This window comes from Micromys minutus, assembly GCF_963924665.1.
Source record: "Micromys minutus genome assembly, chromosome: 9".
Lineage (NCBI taxonomy): Eukaryota > Metazoa > Chordata > Mammalia > Rodentia > Muridae > Micromys > Micromys minutus.
This window is the reverse complement of record NC_137978.1, coordinates 5,066,070-5,092,604: the sequence shown is the minus strand read 5'-3', so window position 1 is coordinate 5,092,604 and position 26,535 is coordinate 5,066,070. Positions and strand designations below refer to the sequence as shown.

Genomic DNA, 26,535 nt, shown 5'->3' with positions numbered 1-26,535 from the left:
AAGTTCCTGAAAAGGAATAACTTACTCTAGGGAGAGATCAGCTTTTGAATAAAAATGTAATCCAGTGCCCCGCCAGTGCTATGTCTGCTACATTGTAGACTTCTGGTAAGTAGTGTGGGATAGTCTAATGTAATGCTGTTATAATTAACACACTTAACTTTCCCCCTCTCTCTTTTTATCTTTCCCACCATCACCCCGCAGTCAAAAGTGTTCCCACAATGGCCTTAAACTCACAATGCAGTCAGGGATAACCTTCAACTTTCATTCCCCTCCGGAGTGATGTGGTTCTAGCCGCACACCTCACTCAACACCTGCTTTCTACAGTACTGGTGATTGGACCCAGGGCTTTCTACATGCTAAATAAGCCCTCCACTGACATAGCTACTTACCCAGTCCTACTTAACTGATTTTAATCTATATTATCATGATATGTAATTAGAGTGTTTGGAAACAAGAGGTTGTTTTTATTAGAAGTAGTAAGGTTTATTACACCTCTTTGAGATTTTCCCCAGTTGCAAAGCTTTAAAATCAAGCAACCCAACCACTCATTTAAAAAAAAAGAAGAAAAAGGCAAAAGGGAACACATAGCTCCTATTTTAAGCCCAACGTAATTATGTAGATCGTGATAATGACCCATGGATATTTGTAATCCGCTGCAGCTTGATAATTATACTCCATGAAGAGGTCAGATTAGCATGCTCCTTATTTTTCTGTAGAAGCTACAATTTAGAGTCAGCTTTAAACCCTGTAGTGAAAGGACCTCTTTGGACTCATAAAGACTAGAATTTCTAAGTCTCTGGAGCTTCTGTTGCCCTGCACCCCTCATGTGGCACAGACAACAAATTCTGTTTTAAAATGTGTAATCAGTGGATGGTTGCTTCTCCCCTCCCAATACTCTAAAAACACTTGAACAAAAGTAACAAGAAAGGATTGTTGATCTGAACCCGGAATAACTGTTGTCACACCAGGGAGGGAGGAAGGGAAGGAGAGAAAGTGTGTGTGTGTGTGTGTGTGTGTGTGTGTGTGTGTGTGTGAGAGAGAGAGAGAGAGAGAGAGAGAGAGAGAGAGAGAGAGAGAGAGAGAGAGAGAAAGAGAGAGAATTTATTCACCAGACTTCAAACAAGATTTTGAAGTCAATAGCAAACCAATCTCTGGGAAAAGACTTCTAGCAAATGCAGCATCACTGACTAATGCAGCCTCAGTCCCTCAGACCACTGCCTCCCAGGGCTGCCCTGGAGTCCTGTTTGCAAACTCATTAGTGGCACTTAATTATAATCATTATATGATTTTCTCCCAGTAAGGCCTGGTCCTTATCAGTCAGGACACTTACTGTATTATCTCTGTGCTCTCAATGTCTTTATATATCTATTGTTTAGAACTTAGCAGACGTTTAATAGATGTTTGTCAAGGAAATGGTACTCATCTGGATAAATATATGTTCTGCACCTTAATGAGTGAGTCTGGGTATAGCACTTGTTGAGGATATTCTGGTTCTTGCCCCTTTGAAGACTATTCCTTTCAGAGTCCTCCAGCTCTATAAAACCATGCATCATTTAGGTTTAAGATGCAAGAAATTATAAATCAATAGAATGAAGTTTAAAATAAAAATGAGATGGTTTTGATGTCAGAATATTATGGATGTAAGCCATAAAAGAAACATTTTCTTTCAGTGATCTCGATGGGAGAAACTCAGGAAGGCACTTCAGAGTTACATTTCCAAATCTTTAGCATACATTTATTTGTAGGGCAGAAATCAATCCTAGCCTTTGTTCTCTAGGAAAGCAAAGGTCTTCAAGTATAGGCTCAAGTATGTTAAACCCAGAGCAGACTGGAGTAGCTTAAAAAGTATGTTCTATCAAAATTAGGAAGTATATATAGTAATTCTTATTATAGTATAATACACATCCCCAAATGATAATTTTAAAACACTGGCAAAGAAAGGCTTTCTTATGATAGACTGTGGTTGTGTTAATTGTCAGCTTGGCAGGATCTAAAATAACCTTAAAGGCAAGCTTGCAGGCACACCTTCAAGGGATTATTTAAGTTAGGTCAGCCTATAGGCATATGTCATAGTTAGGGTTTAATTGTTTTGAAGAGACACCATGACCACAGCAACTCTTATAAAGGGAAAACATCTAAGTGGGCTGGAGTGGTAGCTGAGAGTTCTACATCCCAATCAGCAGGCAGCAGGAAGAGCCACTAGGCCTGGCTTGAGCATCTGATACCTCACACTTTCTCTAACAAGGCCACACCTCATTTTTATTTTTATTTTTTTAGATTTATTTATTTTATTTATATGAGTACACTGTTGCTGTCTTCGGACACATCAGAAGAGGGCATCGGATCCCATTACAGATGGTTGTGAGTCACTATGTGGTTGCTGGAAATTGAAATCAGGACCTCTGGAAGAGCAGTCAGTGCTCTTAACTGCTGAGCCATCTCTCTAGCCCTTGGCCACATCTCTTAATAGTGCCACTCCCTATGAACCTAGGGAGGGCATTTTCTTTCAAAACACCACAGAATACCTGTGGGGTTTATCCTGATTCTAATAATAAACGTGGGAAGAGCCATGTGTTAGTTTGCTTTCTATTGCTGTGATAAATATCTTGAGTAGAGCACCACGGAGAAGAAAGGGCTTATTTCATTTTATTGTTTACACTCTCTGGTTATGGTGGTTTGGATATGCTTGGTCCAGAGAGTGGTGCTATTAGGAGATTTGGTCTTGTTGGAGTAGGTGTGGCCTTGTGGGAGGAAGTGTGTCACTGTGGGGACTGTGCTTTTAGATCCTCCACATAGCCACATGGAAGCCAGTCTTCGGTTGGCCTTCAGATAAAGATGTAAAACTCTCAGCTCCTCCTGCACCATGCCTGCCTGGATGCTGCCATGCTTCTGCCTTGATGATGATGGACTGAACCTGAGAACCTGTAAGCCAGCCCCAGTTAACTGTTGTCCTTATAAGAGTTGCCTTGATCATGGTGTCTGTTCACAGCAGTAAAACCCTAACTAAGACAATGGTGATAGGAAATCAGAGTAGGAACCTGGAGACAGGAACTAAAGCAGAACCACAAAGAAATACTACTTATTGGCTTGCTCCTCATAGCTTGCTCAACCCACCTGCCCAGGGGCAGTATTACCAATAGAATGCTGGGCCTTCTCACATCAATCATTCATCCAAAAAGAAAAAAAAAGTCCCCACAGACTTGCCTATGGGTTAATCTGATGGAGCAATTCCACAATCAAGGTTCACTCTTTCCAGACCCTAGTTTGTGTCGAGTCAACAGAAATACTAACCAGGCATCCTGCCCTGTGGTGGCCTCACTCGGGCTGGGATCCTGAAGTGGAGAGAGAGCAGAGAACGTGCACTCTCTGTTGTCTGTTCCTGCTTGTGGATGTCTCCTGAACAGCTGCTTCAAGTTACTGTCACATTGACCTCTCTGCTAGGTTGGCCCTGTCCTTGAACAGTGGGCTGAAATAAGCTTCTTCTCCTTTAACTTGCTTTGGTTGTTGTTGTTGTTTTGTTTTTAAATCACAACAACAGGAAAAGAAACAAGCTGACATGTTTGTAAGGTGTACTTTCCAGTAGTAACCAGTTAAAAAATGAACCGAGGTAATACTGGGTGCATTTATAGCATTTTCCAACTGCCAGCTCTCTCTAGACCCAGCACATTTCTATTACTTCATGGGGCTATGTGAGCAGCAGGGCCACTGCTCTCCGTGACCTGCTCCCTCTCAGCCCCTGCCTGGCTCTCGGGTTTCCTCTGCGCATTTACCTGATGGGAAAAAGTAGATAGTGTGTGGCCATTGTCTTTATCTTCTTTCATCTAATGATCTGGCCTTTACCTGCCTTTTGGCAGCCATTGCCTTCCCTTTATGGAGGAACAATATTCCACTGTGTGTACAGACTGTAATGGGCCCATTGGATCTTCACTCTGTGTCTATGGGAATAGGACTGTAAACACTGGCTACTGCCCTGACTCATTTTAATGATATAAGTATTCTGGAACAGTCTGAGGACTATTAACCATAATTTTGGGGGCAGAGTGATTACAGATGACTTATTTTATAATATTTAGAACATTGGGCCTAATCAGACCAGATTCCATTTCTTCATGTGTAATGTGGAGAAAATAAGCTTTGCCTAATTGGATTTTTAAGGGAAATGTTGAAACATACTTGGAAATATGTGGATGGCACCTGCTTGGTACTGAATTCATTATTTTGGTTATTTAATGTGTGTGAGTGTGTGTGTTTTTCCTTGGAAGCCAGAAAAGTACTGGGGGTGGAGGTACAGGTGGTTGTGGGCCATGTGACTTGGGTACTGGGTACAGCACTGTGGTCCTCTGCAAGAGCAGCAAGTGCCCCAAAGGGATACACTATCTCTCCAGCCCCTTCATGATTTTTAAAACTCCTTTATTTATATACTTCTGTTATGTTTAAAGCATTTTCCTTTAACAGATCACTGCTGGTGTTAAAAAGGCTTCTTCTTCTTCTTCTTCTTCTTCTTCCTCTTCCTCTTCTTCTTCTTCTTCTTCTTCTTCTTCGAGTACATTTTCATGGAGCACACTTAAGGTTCATATTTCTATTTGCTAAAGGTCATTACAGCTGGTGCTGGCCAAAGGACATTATATTTTGTAGACCTCACTTTAATTACGTATATTTCCAAGTTTCAATTCAAATAACCAAGTGACTTATTTTCCTGCCTCTGCCTTTTATTTTAGCTTCCATTTGTGTTGCAAATACATCTAGCCAGGTTGTCCATCTTAGGCGGCATAGGAACTGATGAAAGATGCTAATTTCTTATACACAGCCAGGAAAATTTGGTATGCTTAGAATCTTTTCTTTTTAGATAAACCTCACATGTTATTTTTCACCGAAAATTTAAAACTTTGCCAAATGCGCACTTCTTGATGTATCAGAATTGAGGCCAGGAGCTCTCCAGGATGAGCAGGGTGCGCCTGGGGCCCCCCCGAGTTTGAGAGGCGAGGCCCAGCACGGTGAGCTGAGGGCAGTGTAGGTAGGGGCTCCAGTCCCACCACCTCACCTAGTCCTAGATTCCTCAGGTGTCCAGCGGAGAGGGGGAGGAGCACCGGGGGCGTGGCTGTACAGGGCGTGTCTCCGGGCTCCGCCCCTCCCGCGTTGGCGGCTGCGGCTCCTCCCCCGCCGCGCGCGCCCTTGCTCCGCGTCCGGCCCGCCTCGCCCCCGCGCGGCCTCTCCGCTTTCTCTCCCGCTTCTCTCCGGCCTCTCCGAGTCTGCAGCGGGGCGCCAGGAAGATGGCGGCACGGGGAGGCGGCGCGGGGGGCGCGGGCTCGGGATCGGGACCCTCTGCTGGGACGGCGGGGGAGGCCGCGGAACCCGCGCTGAGCCCGGGGGAGGTGGCTGCGCTGCATCCCCAGGAGGTGGCTGCACGGCTGCAGCGGATGCAAAGGGAGCTGAGCAACCGGAGGAAAATCCTGGTGAAAAACCTGCCCCAGGACAGCAGCTCCCAGGTATGGGCACCGGGCCGGGGTGACCGGGCGGGACTTGGGGACACTGCAACCCGGAGGAGTCTGTGGTGGTCCCCGCGCCTAGGAGAGGAGGAAGATGTGCGCGCCGAGCCCAGATCCCTTTGCCTAGACGAAGCCCTTCTGCAGCCAGCGAGAGCAGCGTGTTGGGAAACTGAGGCTGAGCAAGGCGGTGCGGCTCGTGCAAGATCTGGGGGTTCTGGGGCAGCTGTGCCACGTCTGGTCGGTACTTTGTGTTCCCTCAGCCCAAGGCGGTGCTGTAGGTCAAGGCGCGTGGAGAGGAGCTGAGGAGCTCAGATTTAGGGGACTGGTTTCCGGAGTCCCTCGAGAAGAGAAGGGGTCCCGCGTAGGGTGTTGGGGACTTGTATTGCCACGGGGGCGGGGCCACGCGAAAGCTGGGAGAGTTCTGCTGCAGGAGCACTTGACCAAGTTTGTATGAAACAACTTTGCTGCGCTTGCTAAGGCAGCAGAGAGCAGAGGCTGATACTGCGCCGGCAGGCAGTCTTGCAGTCTTCTGCCAAACCAAGTATGGCAGGATTTGTTTCTCAGTGCTTGAGGGAGTTTAAAGTTAAGCAGCTCGCAGTCTTTAATCCAGATTAACTCTTGCTCTTGGATTAGAAAGCCTGAGTTGATTTAACACCCCCCTTCACCCCGCAACCCCCGATTGAGAAAGTTAAAATCTTATTGTAGGAGGGCTAGAGAATTTGGAGGATTTTCCTGGGATTCATATTCATTCATTCTCATTCGTAGGCCTCCTTCCCATTTTTTTTTTCTCCTTCTCTCATTTTTTTTTTTTTTTTTTTTTTTTTTTTTTTCTATCTTTGAGACAGCATGTCAAGTATTCCCAGGCAGGCCTTGAATTCCTGATCCTCCTTTCTCCACCTATCAATGTGCTGGGATTTCAGGTGTGTACCACAGTCTAGGCAAAACAATCCTCTGTGTGTGTGTGTGTGTGTGTGTGTGTTAGTGTGTTACTCCCAAGACTTCATGAATGCATGCAAACACTATACCAACTGAACTATAGCCCCCCCATGCTGAATCTCTCCCTTTTCTTGTGCACAAATATGCACATGAATTTGTTTCTGTTTTTAGCAAAAACATGAAACAATGTATCATTCTTTAGGTTTCCTAGGTGTGCAGATACTTGTACATTTCACATAAAGGTATTTGAATGTGTAAACTAAATGCAGTGATCTGCCCTGATAGATAGGACCCTATTAGTCAGATTTATGAAATTCCTTTTGTGGTTCATACAGAGGTGCAAAAGGACTGGCTAGTGACAGTTGCCTGTTCTCGAAGACTCATAGAATATGACAATGCCTACCTCATTACTGTTGGCAGACTTTATGCAGATACAATAAACATGAGGCTACAACCTCATAAAGTATTTAGGTGGTAGCATCTCATCATTCAACTTAAGATGTGCCACAATGTCTACTTCCCTCTGTCAGGTGGCGTTTTTTGTGTTGCTACCTGAAGGTCTTACACTTTGGAAAAGCAGCCTTCCCGCTCAGGAATGGTGAAGGTCTCCATGGAGCTCAGGGAGAGGGGAGTGTGGAAGAAGCAGATGGCATTGCTACAAAACAAATGAAAGAAGTATCAACTCAGTGATAGACAATCTAGCAGAAGATGGAGAAGTGTCTGGATTTCCTCTGCTGAATGTCAGCTATTTCTGTTGTAACATTTCCCTGCTTGAAGTCTAAAAACACTTAATGCAAATTCAAGGCAGTTCTGTATGTTCTTGCTTTGCTGTTATCTTTTGCTTTTCTGTTCCCAAAAGAGTCGGAAAAGAAACCCAAGGGTCTTAGGAACTATTTCAATCCTACCTAATCTATATGCTGACAGAGGCTTTAAGACAAACATCTGTGATTGTTTGAGGCAGGGACATATTTTTCTCTGTTTTAAATTTGCAGTTACTCTAAACCTTAGGCTTTTTCTGTAAAAGTAGCTAGTGTGTTTGCATAAACTAGCAAATAAAATTGGTTTAAGCTAAGATTCCTCAGTGAAGTCATTTACATTTTGCACCAAGCTCAATTCCTATTGACCCCTTCCCCCTTTTAAAAAAAACTGGAGAGATTTACCCAAAAGTCAAAACCGAGCTGCCAGTCTGTGGTCAAGCAAAGGCCTCCTGACTGACCGCGCCATTGATCTTTTCTCAAGTAATGGGTAGACTACATTGTTTTGGTAGTTCTGATATACAGTTTTGAAATCTAAACAGATCAGTCTTATATTCCACGTGAAGTGTGTTGGAACATGTTCTTTGTCCCTCCCACAAGCCCCCCTCATCTTTAGTACTTGTGTTAGCTTTGCCAGTTTTCTGTTTGTGTTCATAACTAAAAATGGTGGTGTAAGTTAGGTGTTAAGTATGAAAACTTCCAAAAGATAACAAAAAGAAAATCCAATAGATTATTTTTGTGTAATAATGGATGTTTCTACTTGTCTAGTAAAATTCATTTTCTATATTGTATTTTCATGAACATGTTCAATATGACCTCTTTTTACTTTTGGGTTGTATCTTTAACTTCCCTTCACAATTTCTGGCTTTTCCTTAGTGACTATATTTTGTTTATTTTGTTTTCAGCCTACTAAGCAAAGTTTACCTTTATTTCATATATTTTTGTCAGGAAGGTTATATTATATTGCCTGAACTGAAACTGCATACTTAACTGTTATAAAAATATTGTGTTTAATTATTAATCAGATATTTGAAATGCTCTCTTTCTAGGTGAATTTATTTTGAAAGATCTCATTAAGGGCTGTCCTAGTTGGCTTTCTGTTATTGTGATAAAAACTACAACCAAAACAAACAAACAAACTAGGGTTTATTTCAGTTTACAGTTTATTGTCCATCATCAAGGGAAACCAGGGCAGGAATGTAAGGCAGGAACCTAGAGGGAGGAACTGCAGCAGAGGCCACGGGAACACAACTTACTGACTTGCTCCCTATGGCTTGCTCAGCCAGGAGTGGCACCACCCACAGTGTTCTGAGCTTTCCTGTATCAGCCAATCAAGACTTCCCCACAGGCCAGTGGAAGCAGTTGCTCAGTTGATGTTCTCTCCTCCTAGTTGAGCCTAGCTTGTGTCAAGTTGACAAAAAAAGGGAAAAAAAAAAAAACCTAATAAGCGTAAGGAAAATTGTCAAGTATAGAGAAGCTATTGTTTGGTATTTGGTTAATAGTAATCTGATAATTTGTTCTTAACATTTCAAAAACATGGATATTTTACTTTTTAAAAGTGTGTATATGTATGTATGTTCATGTATGTATGTGTGTGTGCTTGCACTTACAGGTGAATGTGAACATGTTTACATATGTATGTGGAAGCCAGAGGCCAGTTTCAGATAGCTTCAGGAATACATGTGATTGTACATGTATGCGCTTGCTAGTGTGTGCGCATACATACAGACACACAGGCAAACACACAGTAAAAAACTTAAGTATTAAAAAAATTTATAGTTCTCTAAGTTATATATCCATTGTTATCTGAAAATTCTGTTACATTTCTAATGTAATTATACAGAGTTAATTTTTCAGCTCTATCTGCTTGGAGTTCATTCATTACTCCATTCTTAGTGTAACGAGGCCACTGAAAACTGTTAAAGAGACATACATCTGGATTTCTGGAACACACAGCCTCCTCAAGTTTTCAGTGTTGGCAAAAAGTGTTTCAGAAAAGCATTCTGTGCTGTTGAAGCTGAATTCTAGAAGAGTATTTGGGGCCTGTATCACAGTGCTCTGTTAAGAGCATGTACCAGAAGCTCCACATAATCAAGAAAGCATGCTCCAGGTGCTCTAGAGAGCATGCTCCAGGTGATCTAGAGAGCATGCTCCAGGTGATCTAGAGAGCATGTCCCAGGTACTCTAGAGAGCATGGTCCAGGTGATCTAGAGAGCATGCTCCAGGTACTCTAGAGAGCATGCTCCAGGTGATCTAGAAGGAATATGTTGGGAGATGTTTAGTTTTGCAGGTCCGAGTTTTAACATCTGTTTAAATTTGTTTGCTTTTGGTCTTGGTGAGTAGGATTATACTAGTCACACAATACCATGTAGGCAACTTCGCGTGGCAGCTGGCTTTGAGCTGCCAATCACATGTGCCTGTGTCTGAGGGGCAGATCTCTAGGGTAACAAATTACATGGAGTTGTCTCTAAAACAGGATTTAGAAAGTAGGGGAAGCTAAATAAAGTCAACTTTGGTTGGGGTGGTATACAAAGGGGGTCCTGCTGCTAACCCACCAGGACCCCCTTCTTTGTGGCCATGTTTAGATCTCTTTAGCCTGGTGGAAAGAGGCAAGCTAAAGATTACCAAGCTTTTAGGAAGGAAGGACGGACGGATGGATGAAAGAAAATACACTGGATACCTTTGGTTGCTTTTGTTGCCTACACACGTTGGAAGGGGTAGTGTGCACCAGGAGGGAGGTAGGACTTCCTAGAACAGTACTCTGTTTCCTTTAGGTGCTGATTCATGGTTACCTGCATGATTGCCCTGAGGTTAGGCACTGGTTCCTCAGATCTGCTCTCCACCTTCCTTACAGCTCTCGGGGGTTGGCCTGTGCTCAGGATGCTGATTGAATTCACCGGCTTCTCTGGAATCAGCAGGAGAAATGCTCGCCTGGCTGTACAAAGGGGCTGACTGTTGTCTGTTTCCTACCCAATATACTAACATACCTGGGACATCAGACCATTGTCTCTGTCACCTTAGGCTCAGGTGTAACCTGAAGTCCCATGGCTAGCCATAGGATTTCTTTAGTCCTTTGTAGGTTTTCTCTTTAAAAGACTAATCTCTGCAGTTCTTTACTTTTTGTTTTTATCAGTGTGTGTGTGTGTGTGTGTGTATGTATATGTATGCACACACACACACACACACACACACACACACACATTCATCGAACCAAATAGTTGAACCAAATAATTGCTCATTCTCCTTCCCAGTTTTTCTGCCAATTGGCCACTTCCTCTTCCCAATAGACCCCCAAAAGCCCAAAGACCTGATTCCCCTCTATCCGAGGAACTGGTTAAAAACAGGCAGTAACTGGATCTCAAGCCATCTTTGTTGAGTAGTGCCCTCCCCAGAGTGATCCGTTCAGTAAGGTACAATACAGAAGCCAATTGGCCGAGGAGGCTCAGCGGGCAAAGCTGTTTGTTCCTAAGTGGAAGGAAAGAACTGTAAGTTGTGCATGTATGCACACATGTGTGTACACACATACATACACAGAGGGGGGGGGAGAGAATATAAACAAACAAATGTAATAGTTTAAAAACTGAAGAAGCCATGGGAATTGTTTGTTAGGGAAAATAATCTTTTTTCTCCCCCACTCCCCCAACCTCCCAGGCACAAGTAGCAGAAACGTCCTGCAGAGGACAGACAGGACACTGAGAAGCTAAGCTGGAGTTCTTTAAGGACCCTGCAGCTGATCTCCCTCTGGGTATCATCTGAGTCTGGTTTCTGTTGCTGTTTCACTCCTTGGTTCTTAAAAAGGGGTGTGTGTGTGTGTGTATGTATGTATGTACAGACACACATGGGCATGAATATGTGTTTGCGTGGGCGTAGGAGAACAACTTCAAAGTATACTTCCTACTCTGTTTACCTCTTGAGACAGTTTCTCATTGGCTTACCAACGGGGCTGCACTGGCTGGCTGGCCAGTGAACCGCAGGGACTCGCCCTGTGTCCACTTCCCTAGTGCTGGGATTACGAACACAGGCCGCCACACCTGTTACGTGCATTCTAAGGATTATGTTTAGGTCTTTGTGCTTGCAAGGCAAGTGCTTTACTGACTGAGTCCCTGCCAGGACCTCCTTGAATTGGTTCTTGCTTCAAGTAGTAACCTACCAAAGACGTTTAATAAAATGTAAAGTCTCAGTCATCCTTTGCTGTTAGAGACGGTATCTCTCATTTACACGGGGCTCTAGCACACCTTTTAGAAGTTTATTTTTCATTATGTGAGGGGTGTGTGTCTGTACCCATGTTTGTGTGACTGCAGGTGCTGGAGGACAAAGGCCTCCGATCCCCTGGAGCTAGAGTTACATACAGAATGTTGTAAGTTGTTTCATGTGGGTCCTGGGAACTGAACTCTGGTCCTCTGGAAGGGCAGAAAGTGTTTTTCATTGTGGCACCATCCCATTAGTGATAATAAAAAAGATTGACTATTATTGTATCTATGTACATGGAGATCAGAGGACAGCTTTTGTAGGGTCTCTCCTACTATTTTTAACAGCACTGGGCAGCTAAGTACCTCTCCCCACTGAGCCGTCTTGTCCTGATTCTAGTATATTTTCAACACCTTTTGCTTCACAGGAACCACGATGAGGAATCCTACACCACCCCAGTTTCCTTTATTATAAATGTCTTAGTTATGATAAAATTTATTTCCTTTGTAGTGACCATGGATCCCTTTTTGGCTAATAACTTACCATACTCCCGATCACTGGTCTTTAGGACATGATTTCTGATTCCTTGATCATCTTAGTTATTTTCTCTGAATGTATATACATAAAAATGTATATCCCTTTTTCATGGCATCTTTTAAAATATGGCTCCCCAGCCTGAGTCGAGTAGAAGGATTGAAAGTCCCTTAGAGATCTCGTTCCTCTGGGTATCTATGATAGCAGTTGGTTAAATTTTTTTTTTTTTTTTTTTTTTTGTGCTCACCATCCCCTGGATCATATAGATTACATAGTTTATAAGGCCATGCAGTCAAGATTTTTACTCCCATTTTATTGATAGGAAAACAAATCGAAAAGTAACCTTAGTGAGCTGTCAGAGACCACTGAGCTAGCTAGGTGGAGAGTGGAGAGCTAACGTCACGCTTGGTTCCAAAGCTCAAGTTCTTATTTCAGCTGGTGCTACGCCCTTACACCCTCTCCCACACACTCTACTGTAGGTATCTCAAAGGACCGGGATCATGCCACATTTACCTCTCTGTCAACACTGTTTAACCCAGAAGCCAAGGAGAGCTGGCGGGCAGTAGGACATACCTACTTGCTTCATTCTGAAGTGCTACATGTTGCTCGTGTGCTTGACAAGCTCTCCCAGAGCCGGATGAGGATGTGCTGAGGTGGGCTCTGTATTAGCTCTGGCAGGACAATTATCCCGTTCACTTGAAGTTATTCAATTATGGGTCTGTTGAAAGCTGCGTCTTCTCTCCAGAAAGCGCTATTATTCATAGCCACAGGAATCCACATATAATTTCAAAGGGCTACGGGTTTCTTGTGGCTTATTCCTGATCTCACTAGAGGACTGTAGACCACGTTGAAACATGCTGTCGTTGGGTCAGTGCTATTCTGATGGCTTGTCACATCACATGCATCTAGACTGAGTTCTGGCTTGGTTGTAAGATACCTCCCATGGTTTTGAACACTCGGTCCTCTGAACTTGTGCGGGTTTGGAATCCTTTAGGAGATGGGGGTCACTCTAGAGAAGTGGGCCACTAGTAGTGGACCTTATAGTTTACAGTTTATAGATACTAGACTCCATTTTGCTTAGTGTCTGCCACTGCTTTTCCTTCTCCAGGATGATCTGTACCCCCAAGGCATGAACCACGGTAAGCACTGTTTCCCTTACGTTGTGGCTTGTTCACAGCAGTGGGGAAAGTGACTGTGATGACCCAAAGCCACTGTGCGTCCTTTCTCCTCTCTTTTGTTGGTTTTTGGTTTTGTTTGTTTTTGTTGTTGTTGTTGTTTTGTTTTGATATTTTCAAGGTAGGATTTTTTCTATGTGGCCCTGGCTGTCCTGGAACTCATTCTGTAAGCCGGGCTGGCCTCTAACTCAGAAATCCCCCTGCCTCTACTTCCCAGGTGCTGAGATTAAAGGGGTGTGCCACTACTGCCTGACTCTTTTACTTTATAAGCAAAAATGGCTTCACTGAGTAGCTCAGGCTAGCCCCAGATGCCCAGCCTTCCGGAGTGCTGGCACGCTGGGCTCAGCTATGCAGGTCCTGGGGAAGAACTTTCATTATGGACCTCTGTGAACCACACCTGTGTGTTGTGGAGATGGTGCTTCATCTGGGCAGTGATGTAACTTGGACTCTTTAATATTCGTTTTGAGACTGTCGGTTAAGAAGCACTTCATGCCTGCTGTTACAGCTTACCACTCTCGGGGGCTGCAGCTGGCACTGAGTAGACGTTTGCCAGCTTTTTCTTTAAGAGAATTTTTTGGGCTGGGGGTAATGGCACACACCTAAGGAAGAGGAGGCCGGCTACACACATGAGAATGCAACAGAAGAGCAGAAGTGAGGTTAGGGAGACCAGACATGGCTCACGTGGTGCACTTCTCGCTGTGTAACCGTGAGGACCCACGGTGTGGACAGTACCCACATAGAAAGCTGGGTGTGGTGAGCACCTGGTGTCCTAGTGCTGGGGAGACGGAGACTGGAGGATCTTGGGAGACACTACTAAAATAAAATAAGATAAAATGGAGAGCAACTGAGGAAGACACCTGTGGTATAACCTCTGACCTCCACATGCATGTGTATGCACAACAAATGCACACCTGCCCACACACATGCATGTATACATATATTCATTCATACATATGTTCACACCTGCACACATATGTACTACACACAGTCACATATGCATACACACATACACACATTCATACCTGCCCACACACATAGTACTTTCATACCTTCATACACACACATTCACACCTATACACACATTCACACCTATACACACATTTACACCTATACACACATTTACACATACACAGATTGACTAAAGTTAGTTTCTTTCAGTGTGTCAAGAACCATATCTTGGTATTTCTTGATTTAAAAAATGGTCTTTCTTTCTCTATGGATTTGGGGGCTGCAACTCTCTTGAGCCCCTGAACATGTCTTTTCTAGGCGCTGCTCTGTCCTGTGCATGCCTATTGTAGATTGTGAACTGTTCCCTCTCCGACTTTGTCATCTTCTTTGTTAAACATTTGTTAACACCAAAATATTCTATGAGCCCTGTAAGAATTGCCTGGGGCCTTTTCTCTCTTTCCCCTCCCCTGTTTCCCACCCCACCCTCACCTCACCCCTGCACTGGGCCTTCAGCCTTTCTGTCTTTCTCCAGCCGCCTACTACGATTATCTGCTCTTAGTTCTTAACTTGCTTTATTTCCTGGGCCTTGGATCTTCTATTATCCTGTCTGCTTAACAACAACAGCAAAAGAAAAATCCAAACTAGTCTCTGCTCCCAGCTTCGAGAGTTTTTGCAGCTTGAGCTAGAGGGAAAGTGGTGGATCTTACAAGAGCGTGTGACGCTTGAGTGCTTTAGATTTTCAAATAAACTTTCAGATGTGCAGAGAAGTTGTAAGTACGGTGCAGAGAGTTTTCCTCCCCGAGCTGCTGGAATGCACACGGCCCAGTGCACACCCGCACCAGCTACGGTCATTTATCGATTAATGAGGGGCGTGCATTGAGTTCTGCTTTAGCAGTATTATGGAAGTTTTGTAGTATGCCCTCACGCAGACCTGCAGGATGGAGGTCAGTCACTGCAGATGCCCCCACACCCCCACAGTGGGCAGTCAACACATGAGACCACTGCCGGCCTGGGATGACATGTTGCTTTGTAGTAAACTGTTTTATAAGCGGAGTGATCAGTATACTGCTTAAAAGACCTCCATAGTGAATGCAAAGACCAGTAAAGTTGCTGTTGACTGTTAGCTGCAAGTGTCATTTACTATGTTGCCTATACGTATACAGTCTGTACTTTAATATGACTGGCAGTGTTGTAGGTGTGTTTACACCAGCGTCACCATGGATGTGTGAGTGTTGCTGTGGGATTCCACCTTACCTCCGCCATCAGGCTGGCATGTAATAGGAACTCTTACCCCTCCTTGCAGTCAGTCTTAAGGGACTATGGTCATTACATGCTATATTTGCCTCCACAGATACATGATACATGACTGTGCTTTATCATGTATTTCCTATAAGCTGGTGTCTCACTGACATGCCCATACCACCATCAAGATCCAGGTGGCCCTGCTGCCTCCTAACCTCAGGTTGTCTAGGTCTGGCCAGCTGCCCATCATGCCCTTTGCAGTGAAAGTTCCTTCAGTTCAGTCACTTCCTGTGCTCAATCACTCCGTCTCCTTCAGTCTGAAACGACAGCTCCAGGCTGTCCATGGACCCTTTTGAAGAGTACAGGCCAGTTACTTTGCAGAATGTTCTTCAGTTTGGGTATATGTGATGTTCCCTCTTAATTAGAGCTCTGTGTCTTTGGCACCTGTGCATCCTTGGTAGTAAGGTAATAAGGTGGTGGTTCGGATTTTAAAATCTGCTTCCCTGTTGATAACAATGAGTTTGTGATTCAAGGAGAATCTGCTAGGCCACAAAATGATAAAGATATTCAGGGAGATATTTTCAAAGCTAACTATTCCTTTGGAAACATTCAAATGTGTTTGGTTACTAATTCACATTAGACAGACTCTTGGTTTCCTGTTCTGTTCAGAGACTTCTCTTCCATTATTATAGTTACTTTGATGTCTCTGTTGACTTAGATTTGGGTAGTAGGAGTTTCGAATGGCTCCTCTTTTGTTTTGGAAAAGTTGTAGATTTATAGTGAAAAATTCCAGGAGTAAGGAGAAGGCTTGCTGGGTGAGTGTGCTATTCTGCAAGCATGAGGTACTGAGTTCAAAACTCCAGCACCATGTGGAAAGCAGGCCATGGCTGTAACATTCACATTGTGGCGTGGGGACAGGTGAGTCTCCAGTGCTCCCTGCCCAGCTAGCCTTGCTGAAATAGCAAGCTTCTGGTTCAGTGAGGGACCCTGTCTGCAGCCAGTAAGGCAGAGAGTGGGAGAGGAGCGTAGAGTTGAAATGGATAATAACAAAATGCCAGGTGGAGACCTTTTTAGTAGGCATGGCTGATGAGGAGTTTACCAGCCAAATTAAGCTGTGGGTGTTTATTTTAAGGGAGTGACATGACCAGGCATTTAGCTGCCAGAACCAAGTGACTTTGTTTTAGTTTTGCTTCCAAGGAATTTGCATGGTGGACATCCTGACCCTGTTCCTACCCTGGTCTCTGTCATAAGGCTAGCTGCTCAGTGATGCAGCAGCTCTGGGAATGTGACAGGCCGAGTGTTCCCTCACTTTATGTGTTCGTCAGAGTCCAGCTTTGAGCAAGTCATTTACATCTAGGCCTGACTTAGAGATAGGTCCCCATCTTTAAAACCTAGATTTGAAAATCCAGCTGCTGTGAGGATTAATCAAAACACTGTCCATACAGGGTATGGGCTAAAGTAAACAAACAGCTGTTCCCATTAGCTTACTGCTAAGGCAAATGCTGAAACTTTATGAGTTTCTTTAGACAAAAACAGAAAGCTTGTTTTACTCCAAACCTGGACTCCAGGGATTAGGAGATAACTCAGTTGCTCTGAAGGTGTGAAATCCCGAGCTCAGTCCCTAGCACTCATGTTTTATAAAAATTATATCTATATTTATTTGTCTATATCTGTGCGTGCGCGCGCGCGCACACACACACACACACACACATACACACGCTCACACACTTGTGCCAGTGGAACCCATCACTGAACCCCAGGTTCCAGAGAGAGACTTTGCCTCACATTGGAACAAGCTGGATGCCAATGAGATGGTTTCGTGGGATATAGAGGAACTTGCTGCAAAGCCTTATGACCCGAATTCTAGCTCCAACATCCACATGACTAGAGAGAACTAACTCCCACAGGTTGTCCCCTGACCTCCCCACCCATACTGTGGCACCCCACACACATACGAATAAATAAATAAATAACGGAATAGAATATGTCTAAAAACCAAAGCAAACAGAAAACCAAGGTGGCCAGCTCTCGAGTAACGCACACACCTATCTTTAAAATTTTGTTCAGCCCAACTGAAAGACTTATTATCTTCCAGCATCTAAGTGTCAGACTAGTAGATCTGGGGATTGCATTGTATTAGATTGTTTAATTTTCAGAATTGCTGATTGAGGGCTGTGGAGATGGTTAAGTCGGTAAAGAGCTTGTTGCAGAAGCATTCGGACCTGAGTTTGGACCCTCAGCACTCAAGTATAAAGCTAGAAGTAGTGACATGTGGCTGTAATCCATGGGGGGTGGGGGTTGGAGAGGAAGGAGGTTGCTGAGATAGGATCTCTGTAACGTGCTGATCCACTAGTCTAGCCAGTGAGTGAGCACCTGTTTGATAGTAGTGATGATGATGATGCTGATGCTGTGGTTTTTCATTAAGATGGCCCTTAAAGTAAAGGAACCCCCTGCTTCTCCCAAAGCCAATGCAAAGGCATTGAAATCCAAGAAGGCAGTTTTGAGAGCTGTCCACAGCCACTGAATGAAGATCTGCATGTTACCTACCTTCTGGCAACCCATGACCCTGCTGCTCCAGAGGCAGCACCAGTGTCTTGTAAGAGCTGCCCAGGATCACGAGCTGACTGCTACATCATCAGTTTTCCTCTGACCACTGACTCAGCCACAGAGAAGACAGAAGAAACAACACACAGGCACCAATCAAACAGGTCGTGAAGAAACTATGTGGTTGATGTGGCCAAAGTCAATACCCTGATAAGGCCTGATGGAGAGACGAAGGCATATGTTTGGCTGCTTCCTGATTATAATGCTCTGGACATTGCCAACAAAGTTGGGATCACCTAAACAGAGTCTAGCTGGTGGTTCTGAATATACATTTTGTGGTTGTTAGATTAAGTATGGCCCCTATAGACTCATGTGTTTGAATGCTTGGCTGTAGGGAGTGACACTGTTAGAAGGTGTGGCCTTATTAGAGGAGGTATGACCTTTTTAGAGGAGGTGTGGCCTTGTGGGTCACTATGGAGGTAGGACTTTGAGGTTTCATGTATTCTCAGGTTCATTCCAGTGCAAGAACACAGTGTCCTGGCTACCTTCTGATCAAGACTGAGAACTTTCAGTCCTTCTCCAGCACCATGTCTGCCTGAATACTGCAATGGTTCCCACCATGATGATAGTAGATTAAACCTCTGACACTGTAAGCCAGCCCCAATTAAATGGCTTTCTTTTTAAGAGTTGCCTGGGTCATGGTGTCTCTTCATACCAGTACAACCCTAACTATGACAATCATTTAAAAAAAAAAAAAAAACAAAGGTGGAGGCAGATAGAAAGATTGCTCAGCAATTAGGACTGTTTTGTACTCTTGCAGAGGACCTGGGTTCTAGTCTCAGCATCTGCAAAACAGCTCACACCTGTCTGCTCCAATTCTACGGGGTCTGACATCTCCTCTGGTCACCTGAGGCTCCTGCAACTTGACACACATAGACTCATGCAGGCACACTTGTGGACATAAAAAAGTGGTTGAAGAAGATGCTTGACATCATCCTCTGGCCTCTATACATGTACCTCCATGTATATCCACATGCCTGTGCACACACACAAACTCTATACATGTCCCTCCATGTATATCCACATGCCTGTGCACATACAAACTCTATACATGCACCTCCATGCATATCCACATGCCTGTGCACACACACAAACTCTATACATGCACCTCCATGTATATCCACATGCCTGTGCACACACACAAACTCTATACATGTCCCTCCATGTATATCCACATGCCTGTGCACACACACAAACTCTATACATGCACCTCCATGTATATCCACATGCCTGTGCACACACACAAACTCTATACATGTACCTCCATGTATATCCACATGCCTGTGCACACACACAAACTCTATACATGTCCCTCCATGTATATCCACATGCCTGTACACACACACAAACTCTATACATGCACCTCCATGTATATCCACATGCCTGTGCACACACACAAACTCTATACATGTACCTCCATGTATATCCACATGCCTGTGCACACACACAAACTCTATACATGTCCCTCCATGCATATCCACATGCCTGTGCACACACACACACAAAGAATTGCTGATTGATTTGCTGCCGAGTTCCATTAAAAAAACTTTGCCATGAATTGTGGTTTGGAATCAGAACAGAATTTCTAACAGTTTCTAAGATGGCCCTAACCCTGCCATGTTGTGCTGTGTCCCTATGCAAAGAAAGCAGCATTTTCAATGCCGACAGTAAGGTCAAGAGCATCGATGAGCTCTGAAGAAAGTTAACGATCATGTCCTGCAGTATGGGATATTCAGCCAAGACTTAACTCTGTGTGTGAAAATGGGCACACATTCCCATCACATTAGTGTGCAGCTTCTCTTTTGTCTTTAATAAATAGTATACAAATAAAATTATATGGTGACAAATGCAGGCCTCCATTATTTGTTATTAGAAACAGATAACTTTAAGCCTGATTGAGACAGGAGTTCCTCCCAGAGTGCCCAGGGTGGGACTGGACCTGCACTAGCCCGTCTTTCCGTTGCCGTGGCAAGACACAAGCTGAGCAAAACAGGCCTCGGTTTCAAGGTTTCCGCCTGGTTTTGACCGTTCCGTTGTTTCTGGGTCCCTCACCTTAGGGCAACTAAGAATCAGGGACAGAAAGGGAGCAGGGACAAAATACACATTGCAAAGGCTTGTCCCCAGCAACCTCTCCCAGAGGAGGCTCCATCTCCGAGCCTCACCAGCAGCACCAGCTGGGGACCAAGCCTCCAACACCCACAGGAGCCTTTGAAACAAGCAAACTTAAAACCCTTGCAGGTCTTGTTCTTGGACATAGATGTTCTGACCCGAAATTTGTACAGAAACACAGAGAGCTTAGACTATCTGAGGAAATTGTGAAGAAAATGTTCATATACCACTAATACTATTTAAAGACTTACTATAAATCTGAAGTAATTTAATAGTGTAATATTGATTTTAAAAAAGAACAAGATAAATGGATAAGAGAGCACAGGTGGTCCAGGAGCCCCGTGAGGCCAAGAATCCGTTTCCTAGACAGGGTCCTAAGGGAAGTTAGAAATTCTTCTGCCCAAAGTTGGCTCCTGCCTGATGCCACACAGGTGACAATGCTTTAGGTGAATCATAATCTGAGTTGAATGTTAGGATATAGTGATGTCTCTGTGACCTGAGGTAGGTAGAGACTTCTCACACAGGACACAAAGTGTTCTCCAGAGAAGAAAACATGGTAGACTGAACTTGGTGAAAATTGACTTCTCATCAGAAAGACATAATAAAAACCAGGTATATCAGAGACTAGAAGAAAATCCTTCATATTGGACAAAGAATTCATATTCAGAATTCATGAAGAAATTCTAAGTTGGGTATGGGAGCTCATCCCTGTAATCCTAGAATTTGAGAAGTTGAGACAGAAGGAAGTGTGGGTTTGAGACCACCCTTAGTTACATCGTAAGATAATCTGGGCTACACATTGAGATGTTGTCTTCCTTCCCCCTTCCTTTCTTCCTTCCTTCCTTCCTTCCTTCCTTCCTTCCTCTGACATTATTGTTTTTAAGAAAGGGTCTCTATTTTGTAACTTCGGCTGTCCTGGAACGCACTCTGCAGACAGGCTATCTGTCCTCTAACTCACAGAGATTCCCTGCCTCTTCCTCCCAGAACACTCAGATTAAAAGACACATGCTATCATGCCTTTCTTAGAGACTCTCTTAAAAGAAAGGTGTGTGTGTGTGTGTGTGTGTGTGTGTGTGTGTGTGTGTGTGTGTAAGAGAGAGGTGCAGACAGACAAAGAAACCAAGGCTGTTTTACAAGTTAGGAAGATTCAAGGCTGACAAGATGGCTGTCTGGATAAAGGCACGGTTGCCAAGCCTGAACCTGGATTCAGTTCCCAGCATCCGCATGGGAGAAGAGAACAGACTCTCAGTCATCCTCCGACTTCCACGTGTGTGCCATGGCATGGCTCCTCTCCTCCCACAAAATATATACGTGTTAAAAAATGAGAAAAATCTAAACTATCCAGTTGAAAAATCAGCTAGAACAGTTACTTCTCTTTGGGAAATGTTCATGGCCATTGAACAGATAAACAGCAGGGTCTGTCTGTGGTTCCATTACCCATGGTAGAGAGCCAGATGAAGCCAGTTGACTACCTGTGTGCCTCCCAGAATGGGTGAAAATAAAATGGCAAGTGACTCCCCTGGCTTGGGTGTGGAATACTTGACAGTCATGGTCTACTAGTGAATGTGTCAAGGGCTTCAAAGGTCTCAGAAGCTGGCACATTCTGAGGACAAACATAAGCTATACATAGCTCCTTTTTAAAGAAAGGCCGAGTCTGGCCACACTGTGAAGTTACATGGTTAACAGTTCTGGTCTGAGGTCAAGGGTGTGTGCTCTGGCTGTGTTGGCAGTGGCTCACAGCACCACACAAGATCGAGTCGGGGGACAGCAGACATTCATGCACAGCCTCTGCATCTTGGTTGCCGCCTTACAAATCCACCAGTGTTCAATGGCTGGGGCTCTATCTCGGTGACCTTACATAACCCTTACCAACCTCTAAACATAATCGGTGACCTTACATAACCCTTACCAACCTCTAAACACAATCGGTGACCTTACATAACCCTTACCAACCTCTAAACACAATCAGATTAAGTTTCTGCCCTCTTAATACCTCAGCGGAGATTAGACTCCAGCAAGAGCTTTGAGGGAACAAAACCTTCAACTTATAGGATGGCCATGCATATAATTCCACAGTTTTAGTCTCACATATAGTTACTCAGAATTTTTATTCCCAGTTTTATTCTTAAGAGCCCCAATCTAGAAACAGTAGTAAGAAGGGAAATCTTTTTTCCTACTAGTTTACAGACTTATCAAGTTACATGTTTAATAGAGTACACAGTTATCAAAGGCTGGACAAAATGCCCAAAGGGACAGAAATGTAGGATAACACACCAGTTTCTGTGTATCTGGAGGCTTGTTGTCAGAGACAGTGTCAAGGTTTGCAAAGGTCACTACAGATTTATGTTTTGAATACCTGGTCCCCAGTTTGTGACGGAGTTTTGAGAGGTTCTGGACACTGGAAGTTGAGAAATAGTGTCTCTAGCAGAAATAGATCATGAAGGGCTGGCCTAAAAGTTTATATGTCCAGCCCTGTTTCCCGTGCATGCAGTTTCTTGTCTTCCCATGATGGGAACGCCCTCCACCACAAATTGCCATTACTGTAGACTGAGCTGTCTCAGCAAGCCTCCTTTACCATGACTGAGGGAACCCTCTGAAACTGTGAGCCAAAGGAAAGAATCCTTCTCTTGGGTTTTCCCTGTAGAGTGTTGTCATAGTGGTATGAGCTCTAACTAGTAACCATTGCTCAGTGGCAGCAAGACAGTGGCTTATCCAGCTGGGAAGAAAAGGAAATTAATTTCCCAAGTAAGGATAAGCCAATTTCCTACTTCCTACTGTGTGAAAATTGCAAGGCTTTCCATTTAGGAAACTGAGGCAGGAGATCAGGAGTTCACGACCAGCCTCAGCTGTGAGACCTCCCCTCTCAAATACCAACCAAACAAAATAATAATTAGACAAAACCCAAACAAAAGAAAAGGAAAGACCAAGAACAGCACCCCATCACCAAAAACCCTCACTCTGAAGTGACTAGAAACCAAAATGTAAAAAGAAGGAAGCCAGTGGAAAACACAATACTTCATGTATTTGGTTGGGATGGATTCTCCTGTCTTCTCTTCCCTCCCTTCCTTCCCCTCCTCCTCTTGTTTTTGTTGTCTAAACACAGCATTATATGTAGCCCAGGCTGGTTCTGAATGAACTCACCATGTAGCCAAGGATGACCTAGAACTCCCAATCCCTCTGTTTTAACTTCCTGAGTGCTGGCATTGCAGGTTTGCACCCCCCACCCAAGCAGAAAAGGCCTTTGAAAGGCACAGACTGTACAAGAGGGAGGAGTCATAGATTTGAGTTTGTCCAAAGGAAAAGCCTCTCTCCACTGAAAATCTGAACTAAACAGAACAGCAGACCATGTACTAAATTAAGACACTTGTAATGTCACTAATGACAAAGGGTTAATACTCAGTGTTTTAAAAGCCACCTATAGGAGAAACACTCCTTGAGTGGTGGTGACCAAGAGACTAGGTAGGCCAAGGACCTAGGGGGATCCAAATGTTACTGTTCTGCTAAAGGAATACAGCAGTAAAATGCCTCCCAATGACATTCTGCTATACTAACAGAGCCTTGCTCTGCATAGGCACCATCAGAAGAGCTTCCTCCTGCGGCAGATGGGAGCAAATGCAGAGACCCGCAGATAATACGCAGAGCAAGAGTCCTCGGAACACTCAGCCCTAAAAAGGATGTCTGTCATATCCCCCACTCCCTCCAGGGCTCAGGGAACTCTGAGGAAGAGGAGGCAGAAAGGATGTAAGAGCCAGAGGGGGTAGGGCACAGCAAGGAAACAAGGTCCTCTAGATTCAACAGGGCTGGCACACATGAACCCACAGAGACAGGTCATGGCACAGGGATGGCACACATGAACCCACAGAGACAGGTCATGGCACAGGGCTGGCACACATGAACCCACAGAGACAGGTCATGGCACAGGGCTGGCACACATGAACCCACAGAGACAGGTCATGGCACAGGGATGGCACACATGAACCCACAGAGACAGGTCATGGCACAGGGCTGGCACACATGAACCCACAGAGACAGGTCATGGCACAGGGATGGCACACATGAACCCACAGAGACAGGTCATGGCACAGGGATGGCACACATGAACCCACAGAGACAGGTCATGGCACAGGGATGGCACACATGAACCCACAGAGACAGGTCATGGCATAGGGATGGCACAGATCTGCACTAGAGGAGGACGTTGAGCTGAAAGAAAAATGAAAGAGACAAAGAGATGGACAAACTGGGTATCCCTGACCCAGATAGATAGCCTCTTGCAAATGAAAGTTAGTTTTCTCCAAGGGAGTCTCTGGGAAAACAGACCTCTTAACGGTGGGTCCCAGCAGTTGATGGCCAGCACAAAACAGACTCGATGGCAGCTGTGGGAGTTCTTTGTCTTATAATGCTGAGTCAGAGATTTTTGTTTGTTTTCTTTTTTTTTTTTTTAGCATAAAACTGTATGAATATATTTTAGTCAGTACTTGATTTTTTTAAAGGTTTCATAGTGTGCATTGAAATCTTACTAGTTACAGTGATCATAAAGTACATGTAAAACAAAACGTAACATGGAAATAGTCAAAGTTTTCTTTGTGTGTAAAGATTAAACATAATGATTTTTAACTACCAAAAATTTCCACAAGGCTATCTTCTTAGCTCTTGAGTTATTAATGATTTAAGGTCTAGGTGTACCCAAAATTATAATCATTACTATTATTTATTATTTTTATTATTTTATGTATATGAATACACTGTAGCTGTCAGACACACCAGAAGAGGGCATCAGATCCCATTACAGATGGTTGTGAGCCACTATGTGGTTGCTGGGAATTGAACTTAGAACCTCAGGAAGAACAGCCAGTGCTCCTAACCACTGAGTCATCTCTCCAGCCCGTTTGTTTGTTTTCTAACCTAACAGGTCCTTTGTCTATATATTATAACTTCCAACTCTATGTTTTTGTGGGATCCTGTGTAAATGTGTCTCTGCATCTTTTTGTGTTTCTTGTGCTTTTTCTTTGGGTCTTTCTTGTTTGGTAGTTTTATTCTATTCTAATTGGCATATTTTCTGTTTTATTATCATTCTTTAGATGCCTATGTGTTTTATTATAAGAGACAGAAAGGGTGTGGGTGCTAATGGGAGGGGAGGTGGGGGAGGACAGGGAGGAGTAGAGGGAATGGAAAACCATAATCATAATACATTGTATGAAAAAAAATCAATTTTCAAGAAAAGAAAAAATGATTAACAAAAATAGATTTGACTAATTGACTCCATGGTTGCCTGCTGCCATGTCACACCTGCAGGCTAAGAACCTGGGCAAGGCTGGATGCCCCAGTGCTGAGTGTGGTGTCATCATCAGGAAGCCCTAGGTTTGGCTGTTAAAGCCTTCACTACTGGATGAGGTTCACTCACTGCATAGATCTCTTTTTCTGAAGTAGCTGGAGATCGCTATCTCAGATACACGAATATATATATATAATAAATATACATAAAATATTTCTCAGCAACACTAGGTTCATATTTGCTTAAATCACTGCATGTTGTGGTTAAACTGACACCTGAAGTCAGCGGTCACAATGCCACACTTACCAACAGGATTCAAATTAAGACCACAGAGAGGCACAGATTGACGACACCTGAGTCTCGGCTAACACTGGAAAGAATGTGGTTCAGCAGGGCCTACATAAGCTGTGGGTGAGGCTGTAACTCATCCACACACGCTTTCAGTTTCTTGTGAATGTAGTCCCTTGCAGCTGACCGTGGAGGGGTAAGCCTGGAGTCCCAGCACCTCGGAGGTAGAGTTGCCTCCTGTCTGGACCTGTCCAGCTCCCCTGAGAGACACCTGAAGAAAGGAGGACCATCTACATCCACTTTGTAGGTCATGTTGCTATTTTCCTGTTGCTTACAGTTTAAAGCAACACATTTGTTCTTTAAGTTTCTTTTTATATCTGTCTGTGTCTGAACCTGCAGGTCACAAGATAACTGGAGAGAGTCTGTTCTCTCTTTCCATCGTCCGAGTCCTAGGGATTGAATTCAGGCTTGGCAGCAAGTTCTCTTGCCCACTGAGCCACGTTCTCCTTTTAATCCAAATTAGTGAGATTTAAAAATAGTGTACCTTATTAGAGCACCCTTTGATCTGTGAAAGCCTTTTTAAAAATAAATTACGGCATTTGTGTGCATGCACACGAACGTGTGTGTGTGGGGGGGGGGTAATGCATGTGGAGGTGAGTGACTCCACACTTACTAGTTCCATACACTAATCTCAGGCCTCAGATTTGGGGGTGGACATCTTTACTCATTCAGCCATCTTTTTTGGCCCCAAAGCTTTTCTTAACACAATTTGAAGCAAACAAACAAAATCACAGCCGAGAGCATAGGAGACCCGTGCTTTAGGTGCGTATCTTTCCTATGGGAAAGGGTGCAGAACAGAGGTGCTTAGGTGGCTGAGCTCCGCCACAGCTGGAATCAAAGCTGTTTCCTCTCTGCTAGAAACCTTTCAGGAAGCTTCAGAGGATGTTAGAGAGTCTGGCCAGGACACGCTGATGTCAGCCAGAAATGTCAGCTTG

General features: G+C 44.1%; 1 protein-coding gene across 1 annotated transcript in view; it reads left to right on the top strand.

Moving 5' to 3' along the window:
* Nucleotides 1-5,270: 5,270 nt before the first annotated feature.
* The window catches only part of RAVER2 (ribonucleoprotein, PTB binding 2), a gene marked incomplete at both ends in the record, with an annotated part of 68,438 nt that continues 47,173 nt past the window's right edge, over nucleotides 5,271-26,535 (top strand). Inside the window, one exon of the mRNA XM_080921906.1 lies at nucleotides 5,271-5,486. Within this exon, the coding sequence (XP_080778032.1) occupies nucleotides 5,271-5,486 (216 nt within the window). The remainder of the gene's footprint in view (nucleotides 5,487-26,535) is intronic.